Source organism: Phyllostomus discolor, chromosome 1 (genome assembly GCF_004126475.2).
Source record: "Phyllostomus discolor isolate MPI-MPIP mPhyDis1 chromosome 1, mPhyDis1.pri.v3, whole genome shotgun sequence".
In the NCBI taxonomy this organism is placed as follows: Eukaryota; Metazoa; Chordata; class Mammalia; order Chiroptera; family Phyllostomidae; genus Phyllostomus; species Phyllostomus discolor.
Genome location: NC_040903.2, coordinates 33,135,998 through 33,161,781, shown reverse-complemented (window position 1 = coordinate 33,161,781; position 25,784 = coordinate 33,135,998). Strand labels below are relative to the sequence as shown.

General features: G+C 38.7%; 1 protein-coding gene and 1 non-coding gene across 2 annotated transcripts in view; one reads left to right on the top strand and one right to left on the bottom strand.

The window, feature by feature from the left end:
• Positions 1-25,784, top strand: part of LOC118501910 — an 80,209-nt gene that overhangs the window by 4,639 nt on the left and 49,786 nt on the right. Inside the window, exons 2-5 of the mRNA XM_036031769.1 lie at positions 5,392-5,781; positions 9,368-9,479; positions 12,595-12,669; positions 22,472-22,560. Coding sequence (XP_035887662.1) covers positions 5,392-5,781; positions 9,368-9,479; positions 12,595-12,669; positions 22,472-22,560 — 666 coding nt within the window. The remainder of the gene's footprint in view (positions 1-5,391; positions 5,782-9,367; positions 9,480-12,594; positions 12,670-22,471; positions 22,561-25,784) is intronic.
• LOC114493625 lies at positions 822-923 on the bottom strand. Its single transcript, XR_003684247.1, has one exon. It is a non-coding gene; the product is annotated as a U6 spliceosomal RNA (small nuclear RNA).

The following is a 25,784-nucleotide window of genomic DNA, read 5'->3' as shown; positions in this document are numbered from 1 at the left end:
GCTTTCATTTTCAGAAGAAAATACTTTCAGATCTTAGAGGGGTTTTTTTTGTATTTGCTTCTGTGTCTCTAAGTTATATGCTTAAATTGCCAGCTTTAAAAATTGGGGTAAAATATATATAAAAGAAAGTTTGCCACCTAAACCATTTTCAGTGCACAGTTACGGCAAGTGGAATTAAGTATATGCACATGGCTGTGCAGGCCTCACCACTATCTGCCTCCGGGACTTCGTCATCACCCTGAACTGGAGCTCTCTACCCTCCAAACAGTAGCTCTCCATTATCTCCTACCTCCCTCCAGGCCTTGGTGACTTCCACTCTGCTTTCTGTCTCTGTGAGTTTGGCTACTCTTGGCACTTCCTACAAGTGGGATCATACGGTATGTGTCCTTTTGTGACCGGCTTATTTCGCTTAGCATCATGTCCTCAAGGTTCATTCACGTTGCGATGTGTGTCAGAACTTCTTTTTTTAAAGGCCAAATAACATTCCACTGTATGTATATACAACATTTTGTTTGTTCCTTCATCTGTTGATAAACATTTGGGCTGTTTCTACCTTTTGGCTATTGTGAATAAAGCTACTATTAATACGGATGTAAAAATATCTGTTTGAATCCCTGCTTTCAGTTCTTTTGGGTATATACCCAGGGGCAGAATTGCTGGGTCCTCTGGTAACTCTATGTTTAAGTTTTTGAGGAACTGCCAGATTGTTTTCCACAGCGGCTGCACCATTCTACGTTCCTGCCAGCAGTGCACAGGGTTTCGAGTTTTCCATGTCCTCTCCAGCACTTGTTATCTTTCCTTCTCATCCTCCTCTTTGTTCTTCAAATATGGAAGGCATCATGAATTTGTGTGTTGTCCTTGTGAGGGGCCACGCTAAGCTCTGTATCATTCCATTTTAACATACGTGCTGCTGATGTGAGCATTCTGTGTTTTTTTTCTTACTTTGTGGATGATTTCCTTAATTTTTTCTTCCAAACCTTCTAATGAGTTTTAATTTGCTACTATACATGTAATTTTCAAAAACATTTGATTTCCTAAATGCTTCTTTGTAAAAAGTACATCTTATTCTTTGTTTAAAGATTGCTTTTTTAGAAGACTATCTTTTAGAGCAGTTATAGGTTTATAACAAAATTGAGAAGGAGATAGAAATTTCCCATATACCTTGTTTTCCCTCACTGTCAACACAACTTGCCACAATGGTGCTTTTTTTTTTTTAAATCAAGGATGACCTTACACTGACACATCATAATCACCCAAAGTCAATAGTTTAGCTTAGGGTTCATTCTCAGTGTTGTACATTCTCAGTGTTTGAACAAATACATAATGACATATATCCATCATTATAATATCATATGGAGTATTTTCACTGCCCTAAAAATCCTTTGTGGGCCTTGACTAGTGTGGCTGAGTAGGATGGGCATCACCCTGCTAACCAAAAAGTTACTGGTTCAATTCCCGGTCAGGGCACATGTCTGGGTTACAGACCAGGTCCCAGTAGAGGGTGGATGAGAGGCAACTACACATTGATGATTCTCTCTCTCTCTCTTTCTCTTTCCTTTCCCCTCTTTCTAAAAATAAATAAATAAAATTGTAGAAAAAATAAAAATGCTATATTTGGTCAACACTTTCATACCTATCCTATAATTAGAGTAATTGCATGTATCATGTTCAGATTGAGGAACTGAGTCATGAAAACCAGTTAAATGACCTTCTTAAGTATATACAGCTAATGAGAATCTTTTGGGGTCTAGGAAAAATCATAGGTTTCTTCTTCAACTACCTCTATCTGGTAGTGATAAGGTGTCCACTCTCTTGAGAGGCGTCCCATCCAGGAAAGAGATTTTGTGGCAGAACTGTCACCATGTGTAAGTACTACCTACTGAGCATCCACAAAGTGCCTGGGGACATGCAAATGCTTTATACGCCTTATCTCAGTAATCTTTATCATGATTGTCTTTCCTTACAGATAGGAAACTGAGACCTAGAGAGACGAAGTAACTTGCTGGAGTGCACATAACATAAATGGGGGAATGAGGTTTGGAAACCAGGTCTCTGACTAGAAAGCTCAGGCTTCTTCCACTGCAGCTTCCTTTTGGGCACAGGTTAATAGCTTAGTCTAGTGGTGAAAAGGGGTTACAAGGTCTGTGTTGGGTTTATAAGGTGGTGTTATGAGAACCTGTGAGAGGGGAATCTGGGAAATTACCTGGATGGAAATAATCTAATCAGAGACCTGCTGGAACAGGAGGAGCTCTCCAGGGGAGAAAGGGCCAAAGAGCATTCAGGGTCTAGTGATCAAAGACACAGCCCAGTACCTACGGGAAAACAGAGTAATTTAACAGGTGTCGTTAGGAGGCAGGAATATGACAGGAGAGGTGGGGAGACTGAAAGGAGGCTGGGCTGAGGAGGAAAGTGAGGGGAGGGCGGCCAACTAGAAGAGCCTTTAAAATCTAATGAGGCAGTTAGGAGTTGATCATCAGGCCAATGGGGAACCACTTAAAGATTTTTAGCAGGAGTTTAAGGGTTTAAAATTTAAGGGCATTTTATGTTTAGCAGTATGCAAAATTTTGTATTTTATAAAAATCACTCTGGTAGCTCAGGAAGAATAAATTTGAGAGGGCAGTAGGGGAGGAGTCAAGAATGATTCTCAAATGTATGTTGGACTAGTAGCCAAAGTGGTGCCGATCACTGAGGCAGGGAAGAGCTTCAGGAAAAAAGTTTATTATAGAATCTAGGAGAGTGCTCTGATTAATTAGAGCTATTTTGTACAAGAAAGTCAGTATATAATGTTTAGAACTGGATAGACCTTATCTTCTTGATCATTATCTATAACAGATTCTGATCTTAAGAGATTGGGCATCCTTGTACTCATCACTGTAATCTTCCTTCGATATATTTTTTAAAGTTTTGATTGTGTATGGGCTCTTTAAAAAAATTAAATTGAATTTTACAAGTAACAGTGGCTTCCATAGATTTACTATTTTATTTTTTAAAAAAGATTTTTTTTACTTATTTTTAGAGAGAGGGGAAGGGAGGGAGAAAGGGAGTGAAACATCAATGTGTGGTTGCCCCTTGCACGCCCCCTACTGGGGACCTGGTCTGCAACCCAGGCATGTGCCCTGACTAGGAATTGAACCTTCCACCCTTTGGTTCACAGGCAGGTGCTCAATCCACTGAACCACACCAGCCAGGGCAGATTTACTATTTTTAGATGAGTTTCCATATAAAAAGGAGTACCAACATGAGATTTTAAAAATATGTATTTATCAGATTTGCTATTTTCTAGATACTGATAATTACCAATAAAACTATCAAAAACTGAAGGATTAATGAAATTACAAAATTCAATTTTTTGAAATGGATGTGGCTGTATGATTCAAAAAGTTGCCTAATGTAATATATTTACTCATTGATTCCTTCCTCTAATATTTATTATCTTTAGAAAATGTTACTGTTGGTTGTTCTGAGCATTCTGTACGATATACAATATTAAAAATAATAAAATTATAGAGCTGAAAAGAATTTCAGATAATTTAATTCTCTCATTTTACAGTTGAGGAAACTGGGCACCAGAAAGTCTCTTCTAAAATACTAAACCATTGCTCTATCCTTGGACACTGCATACTATTTCATGAAAAAAAAAAGATAACTTCAATCTGCATGTTCTTTAATGTAATGAAAAGTGGAAAATAATATGATTTTGTGGAGAGGACTTGAACTGGCTCTTAAATACATCATTGGGCCGCAGTTGCTCTGGGCAAACAGTAACGTGGATTGACTTCACATTAAAGGTTCCGACAGCATGTACGTATATAGAATAGTGGCTTGTAGAATACCGAAGTGAAAATCAATTAAAGGCCATAGTGCATGAAAGGAATTTCTATAATAAACATTTCTAAAGCTCAGAGTGTTTGCAAAATATCTGTCATTTGCATAACCACAATTCCCGCACTTCTTAATAATCAAATTTCTTGTAGACAGTTGATAAAATACAAAGCACTTTTGGGAGCTATGTATTTCATATGCACTTAAATAGTCTATATTACTGTTCTGGCAAAAAAGAGAATAAAAAATTTTATTTTTATCAGGGGAAAAATTAAGTAATTGAAAAAGTTTGCTCCTGTCAAACACCGGTTGACTGACTGATCAATGGATTTCCATGGTGAGACTGTGGAGGAAAACGCACATAATCTAGCCTGATTCTAACATGTTCAGGGACTAACATGGCACAACATAAAATTACAAATTAAATATTTGATTCTTTAAGGTTGGGAATAATCAAACACTGGAGAAGTCCCTTAATAAAAGCAATGTAACATTTAGTGTGTCGGAGGCATCATATGTAGTATAGGCTAGAGTCTATGTGAGATAATAGGAAAAATACATATTAGGCTCAGCCCTTGGTTCCTGACACAGGGTTCCTAAAACCATTGTAAATTCCGAAGAGATACGAGCACTTGGGAGCATCTTCTCTTCTATTGAGGTGACTGAGTGGAGTCCTAGATGGCTCCTGGTCACCAGAAAGAGCAAACCACAATTAGAAGCTTAGAATTTTCAAGCCTGCCCCCTACTTCTCCAGACAGCAGGGAGGGGCTGGGATGGAGTTAATAATTGATCATGCCTACCTGAGGAAGCTTCCATAAAATTCCAATAGCATGGGGGTTTGGAGAGCTTCTATTTGGATATACTTAGGTAGGCAGTGTCAGAACTGAGTTACATTCTGATGTTGCAGAGAATTGCTTGGTGTGGGGAAAAACCCTCCATACATGTGGCGAACAGAAGTGAAGAAGTGTTTCGCGTGAGCAGTAAAGGGGAAACAGAACTGTAGGTTGTTCTGCTTCACCGTTTCTCTCCTAGAGCCCTTCACACTTGAGGGTCTTCCAAAACAACCTAACTCTTCATTAAACCTTTCAACTGTTAACCTTTTCTCTCCAAGAAAGCATAAAAAAGCAACCTTCTTCTACATGTGTATTTTCTCCCACCTGCGCATATCGCCATCGAGATTCCGTGCATTTCCGGAATAATTCCATTGTGAAGCCTTTCTGATGGAATGGACCCAAGAAAACTGCAGAGGACCAGCAGTCCATTGAGTGGCCTGTTGCTTGCTGACATTCTAAGTACTTAAAAATAACTAAAGTGCACTTAACTTCGTTTCCCAGGAAATTTAAAGTAAACAGGGCTATTGTTGCTTCCTCACCCCAAACGTCAGTAACTTATAAATCAGCCTCATATAAGAACTTCCAGGGCCCTTGGAGCCGTGTTTATCCTAGGTGCAAAGCAGAGCTTTTGGCTTTCAGCACCCAGTTCCCTTAAGTTCTACTTAGGACTTTTTATCTCTCAGACTTTCAGTTTTCTCCCTGAGGCCCAGATGCAAATGACGTTTTCTTGGTGAAGAACTTTGATTGAGGGCGGGCTCCACGGTCCTCTTCCCACTTTGGCGCCTGATGGGTTGCTCGCTCTGCGAACGACAGGCCTCCTAGATCCAGAACCAGAGCTCGCAGCCGGGTCTAGGGCAGAAACTCGTCTTCAGAAAAGAAAAATCTTGGAATCCAAGAGGTGGGGCCAGAGGCGCGTCCTCCCTGGACCCCGCCCTTTAGCTGTCTCTGCGAAGCGAGCGGAGTTCGGGGCTCCCGGGAGCACGAATCTGGAGACTCCGGTGCTCATGGCTCGCGTCCTAGGCCCCCAGGGCCCCTCTGCGCCACTCCTGGCGGCGGGGAGGGAGAGGTTTCGGCGGGCGGCCGGGATCCTGGCGCACGTGTGCGGGCTGACCCTGCTCATGAAAAGGTAACAGCCACCCGGGCGCCGACGCAGAGGCCAGGGCTGCCTCTTCTGTGGGGACTGCCCTCGGAACGCTGGTTCCGAAAAACAGCCGAACCATGCGGCTCCCTGGGCAGGACCCAAGGTGAACCAGCCATCACAGCGAGGTCTGTTCCCTCCTCGAATTTGCTCTTATTCCTCGGGCAGGAAAATCACTGCCTTCATCCTGGAAACCGGCTCTAGTTCCCCCCTGGTCCTTCGCATCTTCTTTTATCAGCTGTGAATGTGTCAAGATGGTTTCCAAAACTAGGAGACGACCGGAGGAAAAGTCTACGTTCATTTTTCCCTATTTGCCTCTGGAGAAAGCAAACATCGGAGAGTTGGCCCCTGGGACTTTGATTTTAAGTGTGGCCCCAAGTATGGCTTGTAACTGTGTGGGAACTCTCTTGCTTGAGGAAGACCGGTTTTGTGATTGCGATCACACAGCGTAGGTGAGAGAGGGGTTTTAGTTCTAGTTTTCGGTTTCCTCTCAGGAGCTAGGTGAAGAATCCATCTATGAGGGTCTCCCACAGAAGTAATAACGGCTGGCGTTAAGAAAAGCTTGATTTTGCTTAATTGTAAACTTGCGATGTAAAATGCCATATAAAATGGGCGTGTATACCTATAGGCAGTCACCTAGATGTGGAATCTTTAGATTACCCTTAGGTAATGCTAGGGCTAAATTTGCTCTCCTGGGTACCTGCCCAGCTGCTGTGTAGGGCACCTGGATGGCGCTTGGGCGATGATACACCTGGCATGGGCACCTCTGAGAACACAATAATAGCAGCAACAATAAAATTTACAATATTTATCGAGCATTTACTATGTGCTATGTGATTCTAATTGTATATACCATTTAATGTAAAGTGCTATTCTGGGTGCTTTAATACATTACTTAGTTTTGAGAAGCATATGAACTAGCTGCTATTATTAGGCCCATTTTACAGGTGGTGAAACGGAAACAGCTTTTCAGGTAGGTAGGTGCCCCCATTCTCCAGGTGCTAGGAGTATAGGCTGCCAACAGCTCACAGGTGTGTCTTCTCTCAAGCATTGCCCTTGCCTAATGGAAGGTGTCCCACCAGAAAATGCCCAGGAGGTTACACCCCAAGACTCTCAGGTGTGGTCTGTGGCTAAAGGATGATGGTATGGGGGTGCCTCCCTCCCATAGAAGGACGGACTGTAGCTGGACCCACATTTTTGCCTTGCTTCTTCCCTTTCCCTGTCCTGCTCACCTTACTTCCTTACAGTTTTCACCTGAGAGATTTAAATCGCATAAGAATCTTCATTCCAGCCTCTGCTTCTGTGAAACTCAACCTGAGATAACTACTCTGCTATACTGGGTTGTGAAGTTTTCCAAGTTTTATCCTTTATTTACTAGAGATATTTCTTTCTATGGCAAGACAAATAATCCACTGGTTTTGAACATATATCAGATGACAGTTTCTTCTGATTAAAACAATGAAATGTATGTATGTGCAAACTAGGCTGCTAAAGTACTTTATTTATTTGTGTCAAGGATATGATAGAATGACTTCTCTGAAGTGCTGTTTGGCCGAGAAGAGTCCATTCCTACCAGGGAGGGAGTTAGCCAGAGTGGGTGATAAGTACTTGTTCATTGGTTTCTTGATTGATGAAACTGGTTATGAGAAGGACACATAACACAGGCATACCTGAGGGCTATTGCAGGTTTCATTGTAGGTTACTGTACTAAAGCAAGTATCACAATAAAGCGGTAGCGAGTTTTGCCTTCAATTCGTTAAAAACAGCAACATCTATGAAGTGAAATAAAGTGAAGAGCAATAAAATGAGGTGTGCCTGTACTGTTTTTAATAGCTTTATGGAGATATAACTGACATAGTGAAAGTGTAAATTTTAATAAGTTGATATATGTAGATACCCATAAAACATAACCAGGATCAAATTACTAAAATATCCATCGCTCCTAAAAGTTTCCTCAGCTCCCTTGAAATACCTCTCATTCCAGCCCCAGACAACCCCTGGTCTGCTTTTTGTTATAGCAGCATAAGGTAGAACAAGATTTTGGAGACAGACCATGAGCTCCCGTCACCCACCAGCTGAGCATGTCTGAGCTCAAGGCATTCAGGGGTTTCCATGGGTTGGACCCAGTTGAAGTAACTGGGGCCAGGCTGCCATCTGCTCAGGGAAAGGAGATGGATACAAATTGGACTCTGATGACAACTTTGGCATCCAAGGCAGATTCCAGAGCGTGTGGCAAATTCAGATGAGGTTCCGGCAACTTTTGGGATTGAGGCAGTCTGGGGTGATGTTACAGGTTGAAGAAGGCCCTGAGGCCATCCTTGAAGTGCACACCCAAAATAAAGACATGCAAACAAAACTCACCACCAACATCCAGAACTCCAAGGCTGGCATGGGAAAGGGAATCTCCTGGTGGGAGGGGCAGCTGGTTTCTGTCCTTCAAGTTCATCATCCTCTTGGTTTTCGTAGTGGTCACTCCTGGCTCTGGGAGACACGCCTTCTCGTTTTAACCCTGCAGCTCAGGTTTGCTATTTTGCAGTCTAGCTCAGACATGGTTAGAATGTTCTGAGGCATGTTTGAAGGTGCTGGCAAAAGCAACAGAGCAATAAATAACACAGTGAGAATGGTCGCTCAGGTTAATTTGTTTTTTAAAACAGTTTTTTCTCTGATTTATGATCCTGCTCAGCTTCTACACTGGCTCCCATGCCTGGAAATCCCCTTCATCGACTCCTCGAATTGCAGACCAAACCCAGTTCCCAGGATTTCCCAGCTCCTTTCCCATCTTGTGTCTTTGCTCCTCCTTGGGGATTCTTAGGGCACAAGGACTGATGGTTAACTTTGTAATCTAGCTCTTGATCTCAATGGTTTAAACCACCTCTGCTCAGTAGAAATATAATATGAGCCACAAATGTGAGCCACATAGATAATTACAAAAATTTCTAGTAAGCCACATTAAAAAAAGTTGAGGTGGGGAGAAACAGGTAAAACTATGTTTAGTATTTTCAACCCAATATTTCCAAAATATCATTTTAGCAAGTAATCTATATAAAATTATTACTGTGATATTTTACATTCCATTTTCATACTAAGTCTTTGAAAATCCAGTGGGAATTTTACACACACAGCACAGCTGTTTTTTCTGCTCTATGTCATGTGTACATACTGGACAGTAAAGTTCAGATGGAGCATCATGTCCTGTATTCAAAATTAATTAAGTGTTCTGCAGGGAGAAGAAGAATATTAGTGCTTTTTTTACACTTAGTTTGGAGTACTGGTATAGGCAATCCTGTGGACAGCAATAAGAGGCCTTGGGAAGATGCCATTCTAGGGCATCAAGACAAAAACATTTTCCAATTTCATTTTTCAGAGCAAAATGTAACCAAATCTATAGTAAGTTGCAAATTTCACCTTGCTTTTGAATCCACACCTTCATTTTCCTCTGGATACCAACTTGCATGTTAACCTGTGTGTGTTCTACTTCAGTTGACCAACCTCCATGTTAGCTTGTTTGTTGCAAATTTTCTCTATCAAGCAAGTACTTTTATATTTCTAAAAATTGCTATCACTTCTCCTTCAGGTACATTGAAAAGAGTCGAGCAGAAGAATGGGCACAATTTTACTTAAGCATAAAGAATCATTCAGCTAATGAACTATTATTCGACATGAGCAATTTTTCTAAATATAACTTGGTTAGTATCTTTGTCTCCATCTTAATTAGTAGCTATTTAAAGATTATAAAATGTGTAATATCTTTTTAAATTATATTTTTAAGTATACAGTGATAAATAATAATAATATCATTTTGGGCAAAGGTTTAAAAATAGAGTGATGGCCCTTACAGGTGTGGCTCAGTTAGTTGGGCATTGTCCTGCAAAGCAAAATGTCACCAGTTTGATTCCCAGTCAGGGCACATGCCTGGGCTGTGGGTTTGGTCCCAGGTCAGGGTGCATGCAAGAGGCAACTGGATGATGTTTCTCTCTCACATCCATGTTTCTCTCTGCCTCTTTCTCCCTCCCTACCCTTCACTCTAAAAGTAAGTAAGTAAATAAACAAATACATTTTTTTTTAAAAAGGGTGATGACACTCAATGTTTCAAGGGTATGGGAAAATGGACACTTTCATCCATCTGTTGATGGTGGGATGGTAAATTTCTAAGGGGATTTTGGAGGGCAATATATATTAAAATTCAAAATGCTCATACCTTTGTCTCTGTGATTCCAGTTTTAAAAATGTAGTCCATGGGAATGATTGGATAAATGCATACATTTGCATGTGCAAGAATATTTATCTTATTGTTTATAATTTAAAGAATGGAAACAATTTCTATTTCAACAACATTTATTTGGTGCTATCTCCGCTGGGCATGGAAGTCAGTTCAGGGTTACAACAATTAGTCAGATTTAGTTGGGTCCCTGCACCATTACAGCTTAGAGCCTAGGAAAGAAGACAGTCAGCTAAACCTTTGTTGAGTGCAGCACTGGTAGTGTAGACTATGGTTGAAGCACAGATGAGGGGAGCTCTGTGCAGAACTGGGGAGGCAGTGAAGGCTTCTTGGGGGAAGTGATACCTAACTGGGTGCTGAGGGGTAACTGGGATAATTGTGTATTGTGAAATATGTGGCCAAGTGTGATGCAACTATTGAAAATGATGGTGTACAAGTGGAAGTAAGTAGTATATCACTGAAGAAAAAAATCAGGTCACAAGACAGAATAGTGTAAATTTGTTTTTGTAAAATTATATGTTTTTGTGTGCATGCACATGTGTGCATATGTGTATATGTGTACATACATGTTTGTACATATGTATATACATGCATACACATAAAGACAAAAGTAGAGATCTAGACTGCCTTAAAATGTAACAGTGATTATAGTTTGTAGACTTCAATAGATTTTTACTCTTAAATGTAAATATGTTATTTTCATAATCATAAAAATACTTGTATGTATCTTAAAAATTTGAAATAAAATAACTGTAATGCAGGTTAAGTGTAGGAAATTTGGAAATTATAGAAAGCTTATAGAAAAGAAAATTTAAAAAACTAAGAATTCCATCTCCGAGATGACAGATGATCCATTGTGACATTTTGGTGTATTTCCCTCCATTCTTTACATGCATCTGAATGTATTGGCTCTTTTCTTTCTTTTTCTTTTAAATTTTTTAAAAGATTTTATTTATTTATTTTTAGAGAGGGAAGGGAGGGAGAAAGAGAGAGAGAGAGAGAAACATCAATGTGCAGTTGCTGGGGGTCAGGGCCTGCAACCCAGGTATGTACCCTGACTGGGAATCGAACCTGTGACACTTTGGTTCGCAGCCCTCGCTCAATCCACTGAGCTACGCCAGCCAGGGCTTTAAATTTTTTTTTAAAGATTTTATTTATGGCTCTTTTCATAATGATATGTGTCTTGTACGTCAGTTTGAAGTTTTAGTATATTTAATATTAAAAATAATTTGAGCTTATTCATAGATATTCTGTCATAAAATAAAATTTAACTCTGGAAATTAAAGTTTATTATGCTTAACAGAGTTAAATTCTTTTATATATTTGGGGAAGATATTGACATTAAATAAAACACTTCCCTTTCCTCTGTTTTTAAAAAATTTGGTACCATTAAATTGTTATATGTCAATTGTACCTATGATAATTTTTTTTCTGGTCATTCTTTTGAACAGATTTTAGGGTTAATCTGGGTAAAAGCTCATTTTTCATGAGTTCTTATGAATAACATTACTAGATCCCATTAGAACAATGCCAGCCATGATGGGAGTGTTAATGTGCTTCTCACTGTACACGCAGTTCACAATGTAGGCAGGCGGTAGAGTGGAGTAATCCCTTGACTTTGGGATAATGTGTTGCATTATCTCTGCTATATTGCTCTGGTAGACTATGGTAGTGCTGTTGTTCATTCTTTTTTTTTTTAATAGCTACTAAAACCCAGAAGAATATATCTGACATATTCCTGTATCATTTATAGGAATTTTAAATAGCCAGGAAAATTTCTTCCTTATGTAGGAAGCCAAAAAAGGTAAATTGCGTTCATGAATTAATACATGTAAAGTACTTGGAATAGTGCCTCATACATACTAAATGCTCAATAATTATTATTATTACTATCGAGATCAAACAAGTTATCAGAACAAGTTTAGGAGTATCTTAGGTCTATATTTGGATTCTCATCATTAGGCATAGGATGTGAAAAGTAAATTGATATCAAGATATAGGATGGAGGGCATACTTTTTTATGTTAAAACCTGAGACCTGGAATAAAAAGTTAAAGAAAGATACTGAAACAAAAGATAAACTCAACGGAGTTGTATTTCATCTTATAGTCTAGCCCTTGGTCAGCAATACTATTTTGAAATGTAATTCCCTAGATAAAAAGTAAACAACAGTTGACACTCTTGTACAGGTTCATTGAATCTGGTGAATGTGATCTCCATGCAGCTGGGTTGACATGAGATTGAACTGCATTCATGAGGTGACTCATACTCCTCAACTAGAGAGACGGCTTTCAGCACGCAAACTCTCAGTTTGCTGTAATGGTCTCGTTGCCCTAGTTATACTCAAACATGCCTCTCCATGACATGACCAGTGCATTCATTACTTGGTACTTCAGTTGTTTTAAGTGAATTCGTTTCTTAGAGTAATTTCAACAAAGTTAATGTGTACAGTTAAAAGTCAATATTACATAAACATAACACTCAATATTCCCCAGGCTATAAATCCTGTCCCAATTTTTGGAAGAAATTGTATCCGTGGGGACAAGTAGAATGCATTCAATGTAAATGCACTTTGTTTCATAGAACAAAGATTTCGCGAAGCTGAAAACATTGATGTTCATTCAACCTAAGCAAAGGAGCCAAGAAAATCTCCAAGAGGTAAATAAATAAAATTTTGTTGATATATGATTATTCTAATATATTCAGTTATGCTTTTCTTCTATTATTTTAAGCAAGTACAGGTTAACACTATAAAAACATTATGCCAAATTATTTTTCTTATATTTCTACTCTCCCCTCCTTCATGTTAGGGTTTAGAAATCAAAATAGGGTTAAGTAAAGATGGTTGGAATATTTATATGTTTTAATACATACATCCAGTGAAGCTCTTCTTTCATTTATTTCATATGTTGATTAAAGAAATATTAATCAATGAGTTCCAACTCTATGTTATATTCAAGGTATGTATTTGAGATAATTTATTTTTGAATATAAATTTATTTAAGCCTATTAAAATATTTTCTGTAATTTTAATTTACTAATCTTTGAATGAACTTCAGCAACCCATTATGTAGATATGGATTTCTGTCCCTGAGAGAGTATGTAGATCTTCTTTGCTTCCGTTAAAATTTTAATATACTTAGATAAATTGGATGTATATTTGTTGTTTTTTTTTAAAAGATTTTATTTATTTATTTATTTATTTTTTAGAGCGGGAAGGGAGGGAGATGGAGAGAGAGAGAGAGAGAGAGAAACATCAATGTACGGTTGCTGGGGGTTATGGCCTGCAACCCAGGAATGTTCCCTGGCTGGGAATCGAACCTGGGACACTTTGGTTCCCAGCCCGCGCTCAATCCACTGAGCTACGCCAGCCAGGTATTTGTTGTTTTTTTAACCTCTAAAGAATGTTTTGTATACTAGCTATAAAGCAAAGAGAGGTATTGATTTTTAAACATTTTAAAATATAAAGCATTTAGTATCCTAAAAACTAAAGTATTGCATTACAAGTTGTCATCATCTTTGGCATCAGACATTTCTAAGAGGCAGTGTTTTCTGTGCTGGGGCCCCTATCTTGAATCCACCTATACTGTAGCCATGTGAGTTCTTGTTATTATGAGCTAAAATTCTTGTGTGAGTTCAGACAGTCCTCAAATTAACAGTGAACAAATTTAAGTTAAATTAATTTTTTTAATAGAACCTACTTTAAGTAGAGAACTGTATTCCTGAAGATATAAAAATAAACACTATATTTATTCAGCCCTGGCTGGTGTGGCTCAGTGGATTGAGTGCGGGCCTGCAAACCAAAGGGTCACTGGTTCAGTTCCCAGTCAGGGCACATGCCTGTGTTCTGGGCCAGGTCCATAGTAGGGGGTTCATGAGAGGCAACCATACATCAGTGTTTCTCTCCCTCTCTTTCTCCCTCCCTCCCCCTCCTTAAAAATAAATAAATACGTAAAATCTTTTAAAAAATAAACACTGTATTTATTCAATTCTTTATGAATCATGTGCATACTATGAACTATACAGCTTTCTTGAGTATGTACAAGGCAGTCGAAGTGGCATTAAATTACCAAGCACTTTGTAATTCCAAAGGTTTCCCAGGGTCGAAGAAGTACTAGGAGTGGAGACTGAGGATTCTGATGGTGGGTGCCTTTCAGAGTCAAGAGCTGAGGGCAGGGTATCTTATGCATAAGGATCACACTGGTTCCGAGCCATTGCCACCCCATGAACCCCAGGTTTTGAAAGGTCTTTGCCTCCTAACAAAAGTCATTTGTTTAGTTAATTTATCTTCCTGCTTTCTAAAATTAATGATATTTTATGGTCAATCAGCACTTTTGTTCACGCTGAGCTGACATGATTCCAGTTGAAGAGAATAAATTACGTGTTATTTTGGATGACTTTATTACAGATAAATGAATGATCTCATTGGATTTTTCAAAATATTGAAAGTTCAAAAATCCCTGCCCACCCACAGTCTCCCTTTTATTTATTCAAGGAGTTCTAGAGGTGACAGAGTGGAAGTCCCTGTACTGGATGTTGTCAAAGAGAGGACAATGGGACAGCAGGACAGCAGGAACAAATAGTTTTGTATCTAATCAGATAGGAGCAATTGTCAGTTCAGGGAATAAATTTACTGTAAACCAGAGAATTTTCTCTGCATTGTCCTAAAGGTAGATGATTATTTTACTGCTACACGCATTTTAGGTAAAGAGAAAGCACTGGGCTGAACATAACTATGTTCTTTATGTTTTACTAACTTTTCTACAAAGTGCCACTTACCACCAACCTCCATGTGCTTCATGTCACCTCAGCTGTCAGTCAGACAACTCACCAGTGCCAGGCTGTGTCCATGGCGCAGGAGCCTAGGAGGATAAAGAGACTGAACTGGAGGCTGATTCTCCGTAATCCACCCCAGGGTCTTCAGCTGGGTGTGTTGAAACAGGGCTACCTCACAGAGCGACAACTTCCACAGCCACACTTCTGGGAGATGTTAGTTTGGGAAACTTGGACATTCAAAATGCACAGGTGGATAGTAATAACTGGTTACTGCTGATTTGTTTTATTTTTGGCTTCAGTCACCTGGCATTGAGAGACCCATTCATTTCAAGTTTCTGAGTGGAACTCCTGTATTTAGCTGAAGCTAAATTTTTTTTAAAACTTCGCCTTGATAAATTTAGACTTACAGAAGACTTGCACACTCTCTACCTAGCTTTCTCTAATGTTAATATCTCGTATAGCTGTGGTTCAATGATCAAAATTAAGAAATTTAGATCGGTTTGTCAAATACTATCAACTAAACTCTAGACTATTTAGGTTACCCAGGTATTTCTACTAGAAGCCTTTTTTCTATTCTCAAATTGGGATCCCACACCACCTAGCTGTCATGTCTTCTCAGTTTCTTTCAGTTTGCAACAGATCTTCAGGTTTCCTTGTCTTCGATTACCTTGACACTTTTGAAGAGTCCTGGTTGGATGTTTTGGAAGGTGTCCGTCAGTTTGGTTTTCTTTTTCCCCTTGATTTTTTATTACTTGGCTACGGTGGTGCCTGCCAGGGTCTCCACCATGAATTTACCATTTCCCCCTTTCTGTACTCTGTTCTTTGGAAGTGAGTTAGTAAGTCCAGCCCACTGGAGTTACTGAGTCAAGTCCAGAGGATTTAAGATCCATCTCCTGGAGGGAGGAATATTTTAAAAATAGATGTATGCTACAACCACCACAGTCATTGATAAATATTTGGTGGGAGATACTTTGAGGCAATGTGAATAACCTGTTTCTCTTTAAAGTTTCACCCACTAATTTTAGCTTTTGTCTGGGGATCTTGTCTGCAGCAATAATTACTTTCTTACATTAACAGTGATGTTGTATTTTCCTCATTCTTTCTGTGTTTATAATTCTTCTGCAGGAAGAGCTGCCTCTTTTCATCACTCATTCTGTTGTGTATTTATATCTGTATAGTCTCATGGATATTTATTGACTTACAGATCTTTATTTTATTCTTTGAGTTATAAAATTACTTTGAGTTATTAATTACTATCATTGTTCATTATACTGCTCAAATTGTTTCAGCTCTAGCCATCAGGAACTCTGAACAGTCGATTCCTATGTTCTTTTGACAAAACCACATCTTTTTTTTTCAGCACTAACTTATTTTCTGGCATCCTTAAGATCTTCCAGGTTTATCTTGTCTCTTCCATACCCCAGCCCAAGAACCAGCCATTTCTTTGAGCATGGTGCCTTTTATTGTGGAATGAAACTGGAATGAGATTTAGAAACCAAAACCTGGCCTTTAATTGTTCTTATTACAACTTGAGAGTCATTGCTGCTAGGCCTTCTTAGCTCAGAGAACCAGCAAATGTTTGTATGGTTACTCACACATGTATCTGTATTCATTTCTGTATGTATCCATCTGTACATATATTAAAATAAACACTAGGCCATACTGACATGTCCAATTCCAGTCCATACCCCAGGATTTATTCCAGCATCCCTTTCTGCTTGTTTGTAGCTTCTTTGTCCCACAGCCACAAACCTGGCTGTCATTATCTACAGTATGTTTACTTATTTTTTAAACTCTAGAATATATGTGAAGTAGTTTCAGAATTGTCGACCTAGACCCCGTGAGATCCATATTTACTAACTTGAGCACAGTGTTTTGTCTTGAGCTTTACAGTTTCAAAACTTTGTTACATAAAGTGTTTCATTGGCAAGTCCATTGTCATGAGACTGTCCCCCTGTTTTTCTTCTAAGAATTCTACAATTTCAGCTCTTACATATTTACATCTTTAATCAATTTTGAATTGATTTTTGTGGGTGGTATAAGGTAAGGGTTCAATTTCATTTTCTGCATGTGGATATCCAGTTTCCCCAACACAATTTGTTGAAGAGACTGTCCTTCCCCATTGTGTATTCTTGGCACCCTTGTTGAAGATCAGTTGATGACACGTGTGGATTTATTTCTGGGCTCTCTATTTTGTTTCATTGGTCTGTGTCTGTCTTTGTGCCAATACCATATTCTCATTACTGTAACTTTGTAATCTATTTTGAAATTAGAATGTGTGATGCCTCTAGCTTTGTTCTTTTTCCTCAAGATGGTTTTAGCTATTCTGGGTCCTTTGTGGTTTCATGTGAATTGTAGAATTTTTTTTTATTTCTGTAAAGGATGCCACTGGGATTTTGATGAAGATTGCATTGAATCTGTAGAACACTTTGTGTAACACAGACATTTTAACAATTTAAGTCATTCAGTCCATGAACACGAGATCTCTTTCCATTTGTTTGCATCTCCTTTAACTTCTTTCATCAATGTTTTATAGTTTTCAGTGTACTGATATTTCACCTCCTTAGTTGTTTATTCCTAAGTATTTTATTCTTTTTGATGCTATTGCAAATGGGATGTATTCCATAACAGCATTGATCTTGGCAATTATTTCATGGATATGACACCAAAACCACAGGCAACAAAAGCAGAAATAGACAAGTGGGACTACATCAAACTAAAAAGCTTCTGCACAGCAAAGGAAACAATCATCAACATAAAAAGACAACCTGTGGAATGGGAGAAAATATTTGCAAACCATTTATCTGATGGATAATATCCAAATATATAAGAAACTACTACAACTAAAAAGCAAAACCCAAATAACTCAATTAAAAAGTGGGCAAAGGAACTGACTAGACATTTTTCCAAAGAAGACATGCAAATGGGCAGGAGGTATATGAAAAGATGCGTAAGGTCAGTCATCATCAAGGAACTGAAAATCAAAGCCACAATAAAATACCAACTTACACCTGTTAGAATGACAATTATCAAACAACCAAAAGACAGCAGCCTTCGAAAGGAATGAATTTATGGTACAAGAAACAATATGGGTAACCTTGAAGACATTGGGCTAAATGAAGTTAGCCAGTTATATGACAAATACTTCATGATTACATTTATGTGAGATATATAAAATAGTCAAACTCATGCAGGCAGAGAGTAGAATGTTGGCTAGGAGATCGAGAAATTGGAACCTTTATATAAAGTGTTGGTGGGAATGTTAATTGGTGTAACTGCTGTGGAAACCAGTATGAAGCCTCCTCAAAAAGTTAAAAATAGAACTATCATATGATCCAGTAATCTCCCTTATGGTATTTATCCAAAAGAATTGAAGTCTGGATTTCAAAGAGACATTAGCATTCCCATGTTCATTGTAGCACTATTTCCAACAGTAATGTGTGGAAAGAGTGTAAATATCCATTGATGGATGAATGGATAAAGAAATTTGGTGTATCCATTAAACAGATTATTCAGCCTTCAATGAGTGAATTTTTAATATGCAATAATGCAAATGAACTTTGAAGACATTATTCTAAATAAAGTAAGCCAGCTGCATAACAACAAATACTTCAGATGATGTGTTGTGGAATTGTGCACCTAAAACCTATATAATTGTGTTAATCACTGTCACCCCAATAAATTCAATAAAAAGAAAAAAACTCAAATACTTCATGATTCCACTTATATTACATACATAAAATAGTCAAAAATAGGCAGAGAGTAGGACAGGGGTTGCCAGGGGCTGAGGGGAATAGGATGGGGAGAATTATTACTTAATGGTCAGTTTATTTACGGGGTGATAGAAAAGATTTGGGAACAGGTGGTAGAGATGGTTGCATAGCAGTGTGAATGTAATTAATGCCCATCTACTGTACACCTTAAAATGGTTAAAATGGCATAACAGTTTTTGAAAAAGTATGCTGATAGCATGCGGACGCTATTACTTAAGGTTTAAATACCCTAAAATTTCAAGTTTTAAAATTTAGTAGCCATTGCAGAAAACTAGCATCTATCAGGTCAGAAAATGATGCCTTTTAGTTAGTCCAGCATTTTTATAAATAGTAAATTAAGTCTGTGTATTATAAACACGATTTCAAAGTATTAAAAAAATAAAATATTAACACAAAAATATACTCATTTAGGAATTCAGTGGAGTTTTAATTTTTTAGTAATGAAGAGGCAAATTTAAAGATAATTCTTATAATGTCCTTCCACAGGTAAATGGATGAAAAAATGGGTACATCTATACAACAAAATATAAATTGGTCAATAGAAGGGAACAAACCTTTGATGCACACAAGACAAGGTTGACCGTAAATGCATTTTGTTAAGTCAGAAACAAAAAGCAGTGTATCCTATGATTATATTTTTATGATATCATGGATGGCAAAACTATAGAGAAAGAGAATGGTGCCAGAATTGGGAGTCTGAGAAGGCGTTACCTGAGATCTGGATTGCTGGGTAATATGACAATTCTACAGCTTTTTGGGTAACTGCCAAATTGTTTCCCACAGGAACTGCACCAGCAATGCCCAAGGGTGTGAAGTGGTATCTCACTGTGGTTTTGATTTGCATTTCCCAAATGACTAAAGATGTTAAGTATCTTTTCATGTACTTGTTGGCCATTTGTATGTCTTCTTTGGAGAAATGTCTAAGTCCTTTGCCTATCTGTTAATTGGCTTGTCTTTTTGTTTTTGAGTTGTAGGAGTTCTTTATATATTCTAGGTATTTAGCCCTTGTCAGATGATTTGCAAATAATTTCTCCCATTCTATAAATAGTGTTTCCTCTTTTCTGATACTCTCCTCTAATGCAAAAAGTTTTAAGTTTGATGAAGTCTAATTTATTTTTTCTTTTCCTGCTTGTGCTTTTGGTGTTGTAACTAAGAATCCACTGCCAAATCCAAGGTCATGAAGGTTTACCTCTTTATTTTCTGGTTTAATAGTTTTTAGGTCTTACCCTAACTGGTGGGTCTCAGTGGGTTGGGCATCATCCTGTGAACTGAAAGGTTGCTGGTTTGATTCCTGGTCAGGGCACATGCCTGGTTGCAGGCCAGGCCTTCGATGTTTCTCCCCCTCTCTTTCTCCTTCTCTTCCCCTCTCTCTCTAAAAAATAAAATCTTTTTTTTTAATATATTTTATTGATTATGCTATTACAGTTGTCCCATTTCCCCCCTTCTCTCCCCTCCCCCTTGTACCCCCCTCCCAGCCACATTTCCCCCTTTAGTTCATGTCCATGTGTCATACTTATGAGTTCTTTAGTTTCTACATTTCCCGTACTATTCTTGCCCTCCCCCTGTCTATTTTCAACCTACATTCTATGCTATTCTCTATACCTTTCCCCCCCTCTCCTCCTCCCACCCCCCTGCTGCTAACCCTCCATGTGCCCTCCATTTCTGTGGCTCTGTTCCTGTTCTAATTGTTTACTTAGTTTCTTTTGGTTTTGCTTTAGGTGTGGTTGTTGATATTTGTGAGTTTGCTGTCCTTTTACTATACACGTCTTTTCTTTATCTTCTTTTCTTAGATAAGTCCCTTTAGCATTTCATAAAATAAGGGCTTGGTGATGATGAACTCCTTTAACTTGACCTTATCTGAGAAGCACTTGATCTGCCCTTCCATTCTAAATGAGAGCTTTGCTGGATAGAGCAATCTGGGATGTAGGTCTTTGTCTTTCATGACTTGGAATATTTCTTTCCAGCCCCTTCTTGCCTGTAAGGTCTCTTTGGAGAAATCAGCTGACAGTCTGATGGGAACTCCTTTGTAGGTGACTGTCCCCTTACCTCTTGCTGCTTCTAGGATTCTCTCCTTCGTTTTTACCTTGGCTAATGTAATTATGATGTGCCTTGGTGTGTTTCTTCTTGGGTCCAAGTTCTTTGGGGCTCTCTGAGCTTCTTGGATTTCTTGGAAGACTGTTCCCTTTGCCAGATTGGGGAAGTTCTCCTTTATTATTTGTTCAAATACGTGCTCAATCTGTTGCTTTTCCCCTTCCGATTCTGGTACCCCTATAATTCGGATATTGGAACGTTTCAAGGTGTCTTGGATGCTCTTAATCTTTTCCTCAATTTTTTGAATTCTTATTTCATCATGCTTTCCTGCTTGGTTGATTCTATCTTCCTTCTGGTCCACTGTATTGTTTTGAGACTCATATTCCTTCCTTTCACTATTGGCTCTCCTCCGCGTGTCTTCCTGCATCTGTTTTATGGTAATCTGCATTCTTTCATCTAGATTTCGTCCAAAATCCACCAGTTCCGTGAGCTTTCTGATCACCAGTGTTTTGAACTACGCATCTGATAGATTGGCTAATTCTTGGTCGCTCAAAAGGATGAGTCCTGGGGGACTGATCTGCTCTGTTGAAAACATGTTTTTTTGGGTTTTTTTTCCCCTATCTCTCCTTTTTTTTTTTTTTTTTTCCGGTCTGGTTGCTCTTGTTACAGTGGGGGGCGGAGCCTTAGGTGCTCACCGGGGCAGGGCACCCTGGTCGCTAGATTGTGACGTTATGGGCGGGGCGGGAGAAAACAATGGCGGTAGTTCCGTTCCCCTGGACTCAGACCCTTGTCTGGGCTTCTGGGCCGCGAGTTCTGCCCTGGTCTACAATCGCTGCCCCTCTGGGTCTGCCAGCCGCAGCTTGCGTACTCAGGGATCACCGCTGCCTTCTTACACGCCCAATGGCTTTTGCGCCAATTTCGCGCCAAACCTTCCCCCGACCTCCGCGCGCGCGCCACCGACCCGAGCCAGCCAGCCCCGCGCCCGCCCGGCTTGTCTTCTCCTACCAGTCCGGATGAACGCGTCTACTTCAACTTCTTGGCTGCCCGACTTCCATTCAGATAAATCCTCTGCCGGATCTGGGTGTTATTCTGATAGTAAATTATTGTTGTAAATTATTGGTTTTCTAATCTTGGTTGTACGAGGAGGTACAGTGCGTCCACCTATTCCTCCATCTTGCCGGAAGTCCAAAAAATAAAATCTTTTAAAAAATAGTTTTTAGGTCTTATATTTAGGTCATTGGTGCATTTTGAGTTCATCTTTGTATATGATATGAGGTGGGGGTTGTGAGCTTATCTTTGTTTTTAGACCCTTTAAAAATGCAAACATTTTAAAGATTTAGTAGCCACATCACAGTTCTTTTTCAAAGATCCCAGGCAAATGCAATATTAATGCAGAGTAAAACCAAATACTTTGGAAAAAGGAAAGTTTGAACTTCTTACTTCTAGTATCTTCCAATGAAGGACTGCTGGATGCCTTCAGATTTTATTTTTGTGGTTCTGGGTTTTTACTAAATTTTTTTCTGGACAAAGCAGGTATTAAAGGATTCCTTACCAACTTCTTCACGGATGTGGGTCCTAGCACCAGGGAACTTCATGAATGCTGGGGAAGACCATTTCATCATTGTAGTGTTGTTTCCTTCACTTCCATAGGAGAGTTCTTACTATTTTTAAGGCTGTCCCAAATTCTCATGAATCCAGACATGGAATATTTTAGCTAACAACATCTACCACAGAAGAAATGGCTAGACTTTGGAGAACACAGAAAACCAAACCTTGTTCTAATTATCAGAATTATTGAACAGATCTGAGCTAATAACAGAGCAACATAATCATTTGCCTTGAGACCTTTTCTAAGGTGTTCTTCTTGTTTTCTTTTAAAGATTCAACTATGTTTAAAGAAGAACAGGTCATTTCACAGTTTGCCAAATGAAGTGCAGCTCCAACTTTGCCAGACTGCGATCTATCAAGAGTAAGTGACACAAAAATATCCCATTGGGTTTTGGCAGTCCCCTAAGAAAGGCCGATGGTGACTAGAGTTTAACCAGACTTCCCAGACAAAACACATGCTATACATTGAATGCTGACCAGAAGATATGGGTCATAGTTGGAGGTTTGGGCTTTGAACTCTGTCATGTAATGATGAATTTTCAAAGCAACCTGAAGGAAACTAGATTTGAAAGTAGGATGAATACTAAGACTTGTTATAAGCAAAATGCCAAAATAAAAAAAAATATTGAACTGCTGTAATAGACCACTTATTTATCTGGAAAGAGGAAAACATGCAAACTGTATTAGGTAAAATACCTTAAGTTTTATGATAGAGGTCTGAAGTTGACGTTTTGCAACTAGGGGTTGCCCAAAATCTTTTGAACAAAGTTTATATTTTTATAGTGCTCCATAATGTAAACTCTACCATCATAATGAGAATACAAACAAAATTAAAAAATAACACAACAACCTACCTTTTCCTGCCTCCCCTCAATGTGATTTAAATTCTGACAGGTATTTCTGCATGACATTTGAGGTGATGTCAATATATTTGGGGAAATAGGTAGGACGTGGACCATTCATTTTGCTGGTACTGATATTGGCAAAGAGCACAGGAGTTTTTGTGCAGATACAGCGGCCCCAGTGTCCTGGCTGTGATGGAGGCAGTGTGGCTCTGGGGTCTGCCCAGCATCTTCACAAGAGTTGTTTTTGGAAATTTGGCCTGGACACTACACTAATCTTTCCAAAGATTCTATAAGTTATCTAATACCTGTAATAAATCTACTTTCTTTAACCAGTCATAATGGATTCTGTTGTCTGAACACATAACCACGTTTCATAGAAGGTCCATCATGTATACAATTCTTTCTTGGAAAAAGTTAACTAATGTAGCTTTAACATGAAGTGTCATTTTAAAAATCATTGATATTTAGCCCTGGCTGGCGTAGCTCAGTGGATTGAGCATGGGCTGCGAACTAAAGTGTCACAGGTTCGATTCCCAGTCTGGGCACATGCCTGGGTTGCAGGCCCTGACCCCCAGCAACCGCACATTGATGTTTCTCTCTCTCTTCTCCTCTCTATCTCCCTCTCTTCCTTCTCTAAAAATAAATAAATAAACTTAAAAAAAAAAAGTTATAAAAAAATCATTGATATTTATAAATTTTAAGGGAGAGTTACTTCTAATCAAGCACCAGTTCACTCACTGGAGATTGATAGCACTTTACTATTTATTCATGTTTACCCTGTTACATGGAGAATAAAAATTAAAAATAATGTATTATAGTAATTAATAATGTTCATAAGTTCTACGTAGAGTTCAGTATTCACATATAGCTATATGTGTATTTTATGTAGACATTTTAATGTCTGAATGTGACAGTATTAAATCTTGCCTTTTCTATTCTTAACAAAAATACCCTGGTTTCTGCATTTGTTGAGTTGGAGCAGTTGTATCTATAGGCTTAAAAAGAAAAAAAATTGTTAAGGAAGATGATTTTAATCAAACTGTACATATTTGCAAGAGCCTCAAGCTCTCTGGAAATATAAAATTAAATGTTTAAGCAGAAGAAGCCTCTTTAGTATTGGCATTCCTTCACATCACTCAGGTAGGGTGTGGAAGGATCATCCTGGAGTTGCAGTTTCATATAAAAGTAGAGAACAGGCTCATGTGAATATTTTATGGTTTATTGTATGGATGATATTCTGAAATTTTAATGCTGCAGAAGAAATGGGGAGCCTTAGAATCCTTGTGTCAATGAGTTATAGAGGAGGCTGGTGATCCAATTAGTATAATGGGCATCTGGCAGCCAAATGATGCACTTCAGAACCTGGCTGTGAATGACTGGCCCTCATCCACTTTTACAATATAAAGGAGAGAAAACAGAATGTGGAGTCATCCTGCTCTTTCTGTGATGCATTAGATCTGACTGAGTCTTGAATACCAGGCTTTTTCCCATTACAGCACCTCTCATCTATCTCTTCCCTCTGTAAGTTCTTCATTTACCATGCTTCTCCTCCTTCTTTTTTCCATCACACATTTATTATTGTACTCATTTTCTGATTCGCTACTGATCTTATTGACTATTCCCCTACTTTTTAAATTCTCACTCAAAGGTATATTTACTTGAGAGAGAGAGAGAGAGAGAGAGAGAGAGAGAGAGAGAGAGAGAGAGAGAGAAAGAGATCGGTGTGAGACGGAAACTTTGATTGCTGCTTCCCATATACACCTGACTTAGGATCGAGTCTGCAACATTTTTTGGTGTACAGGATAATGCTCCAAACAACTGAGCCACCCAGCCAGGGCCCTCTATTCTTAATTCACAGAAACCAACCATTATCTTGAGGATATTTCTATGATGCAGCAGTTACTTCGGTAATTTTTAATGATTTTTAAGTCCACAGAGTTAAAGTAGTGGTTTTGAAAAATTGATATCAACCTATGCACCCCAATGTTCATAGCAGCACAATTTACAATAGCCAAGTGCTGGAAGCAACCTAGGTGCCCATCAGTAAATGAATGGATCAAAAAACTGCGGTACATTTACATGATGGAATACTATACAGCAGAAGAAAGAAGGAGCTCCTGCCCTTCACAACAGCATGGGTGGATCTGGAGAGCATTATGTAAGTGAAATAGGCCAAGTGGTGAAAGACAAATACCATATGATCTCACCTGTAAGTGGAACCTAATCAACAAAACAAACAAGCAAACAAAACATAACCAGCAACATTAAAATAAAGAACAAACTGACAGTGATCAGAGGGGGGCGGGAAGCAATAACGGGGAATGAAGGGGAAGGGTCATCAAGGAACATATATAAAGGACCCATGGACAAAGCCAAAGGGGATAGGATTGAGGGTGGGGGGTGGGGGTGGCAGGGAAAAGTGGTGGCAGGAAAATGGAGGCGACTGTACTTGAACAACAATTAAAAATGCAAAAATATATTAGTATCTATTAACATTAATAGTGGAAAGTCAGGAGTCATATTTTAATCTTGTGATCCTCTTCCCAAAGGCAATGAAGATAGTATAGTTGAATTTCCCTTTTGCAGAGTCTTCCTTTGGAACTAGAATTATAATTTTTTGAGTAACCATAGAACCTTATTTGAAGATTCTGTTCCTTTGCATTAACAAGTCCAGTATGTTGAGTTACAGTCTGTGAAGGGCCTTTTGCATTCCTACACGTCTCACTGAATGTACCGAAAT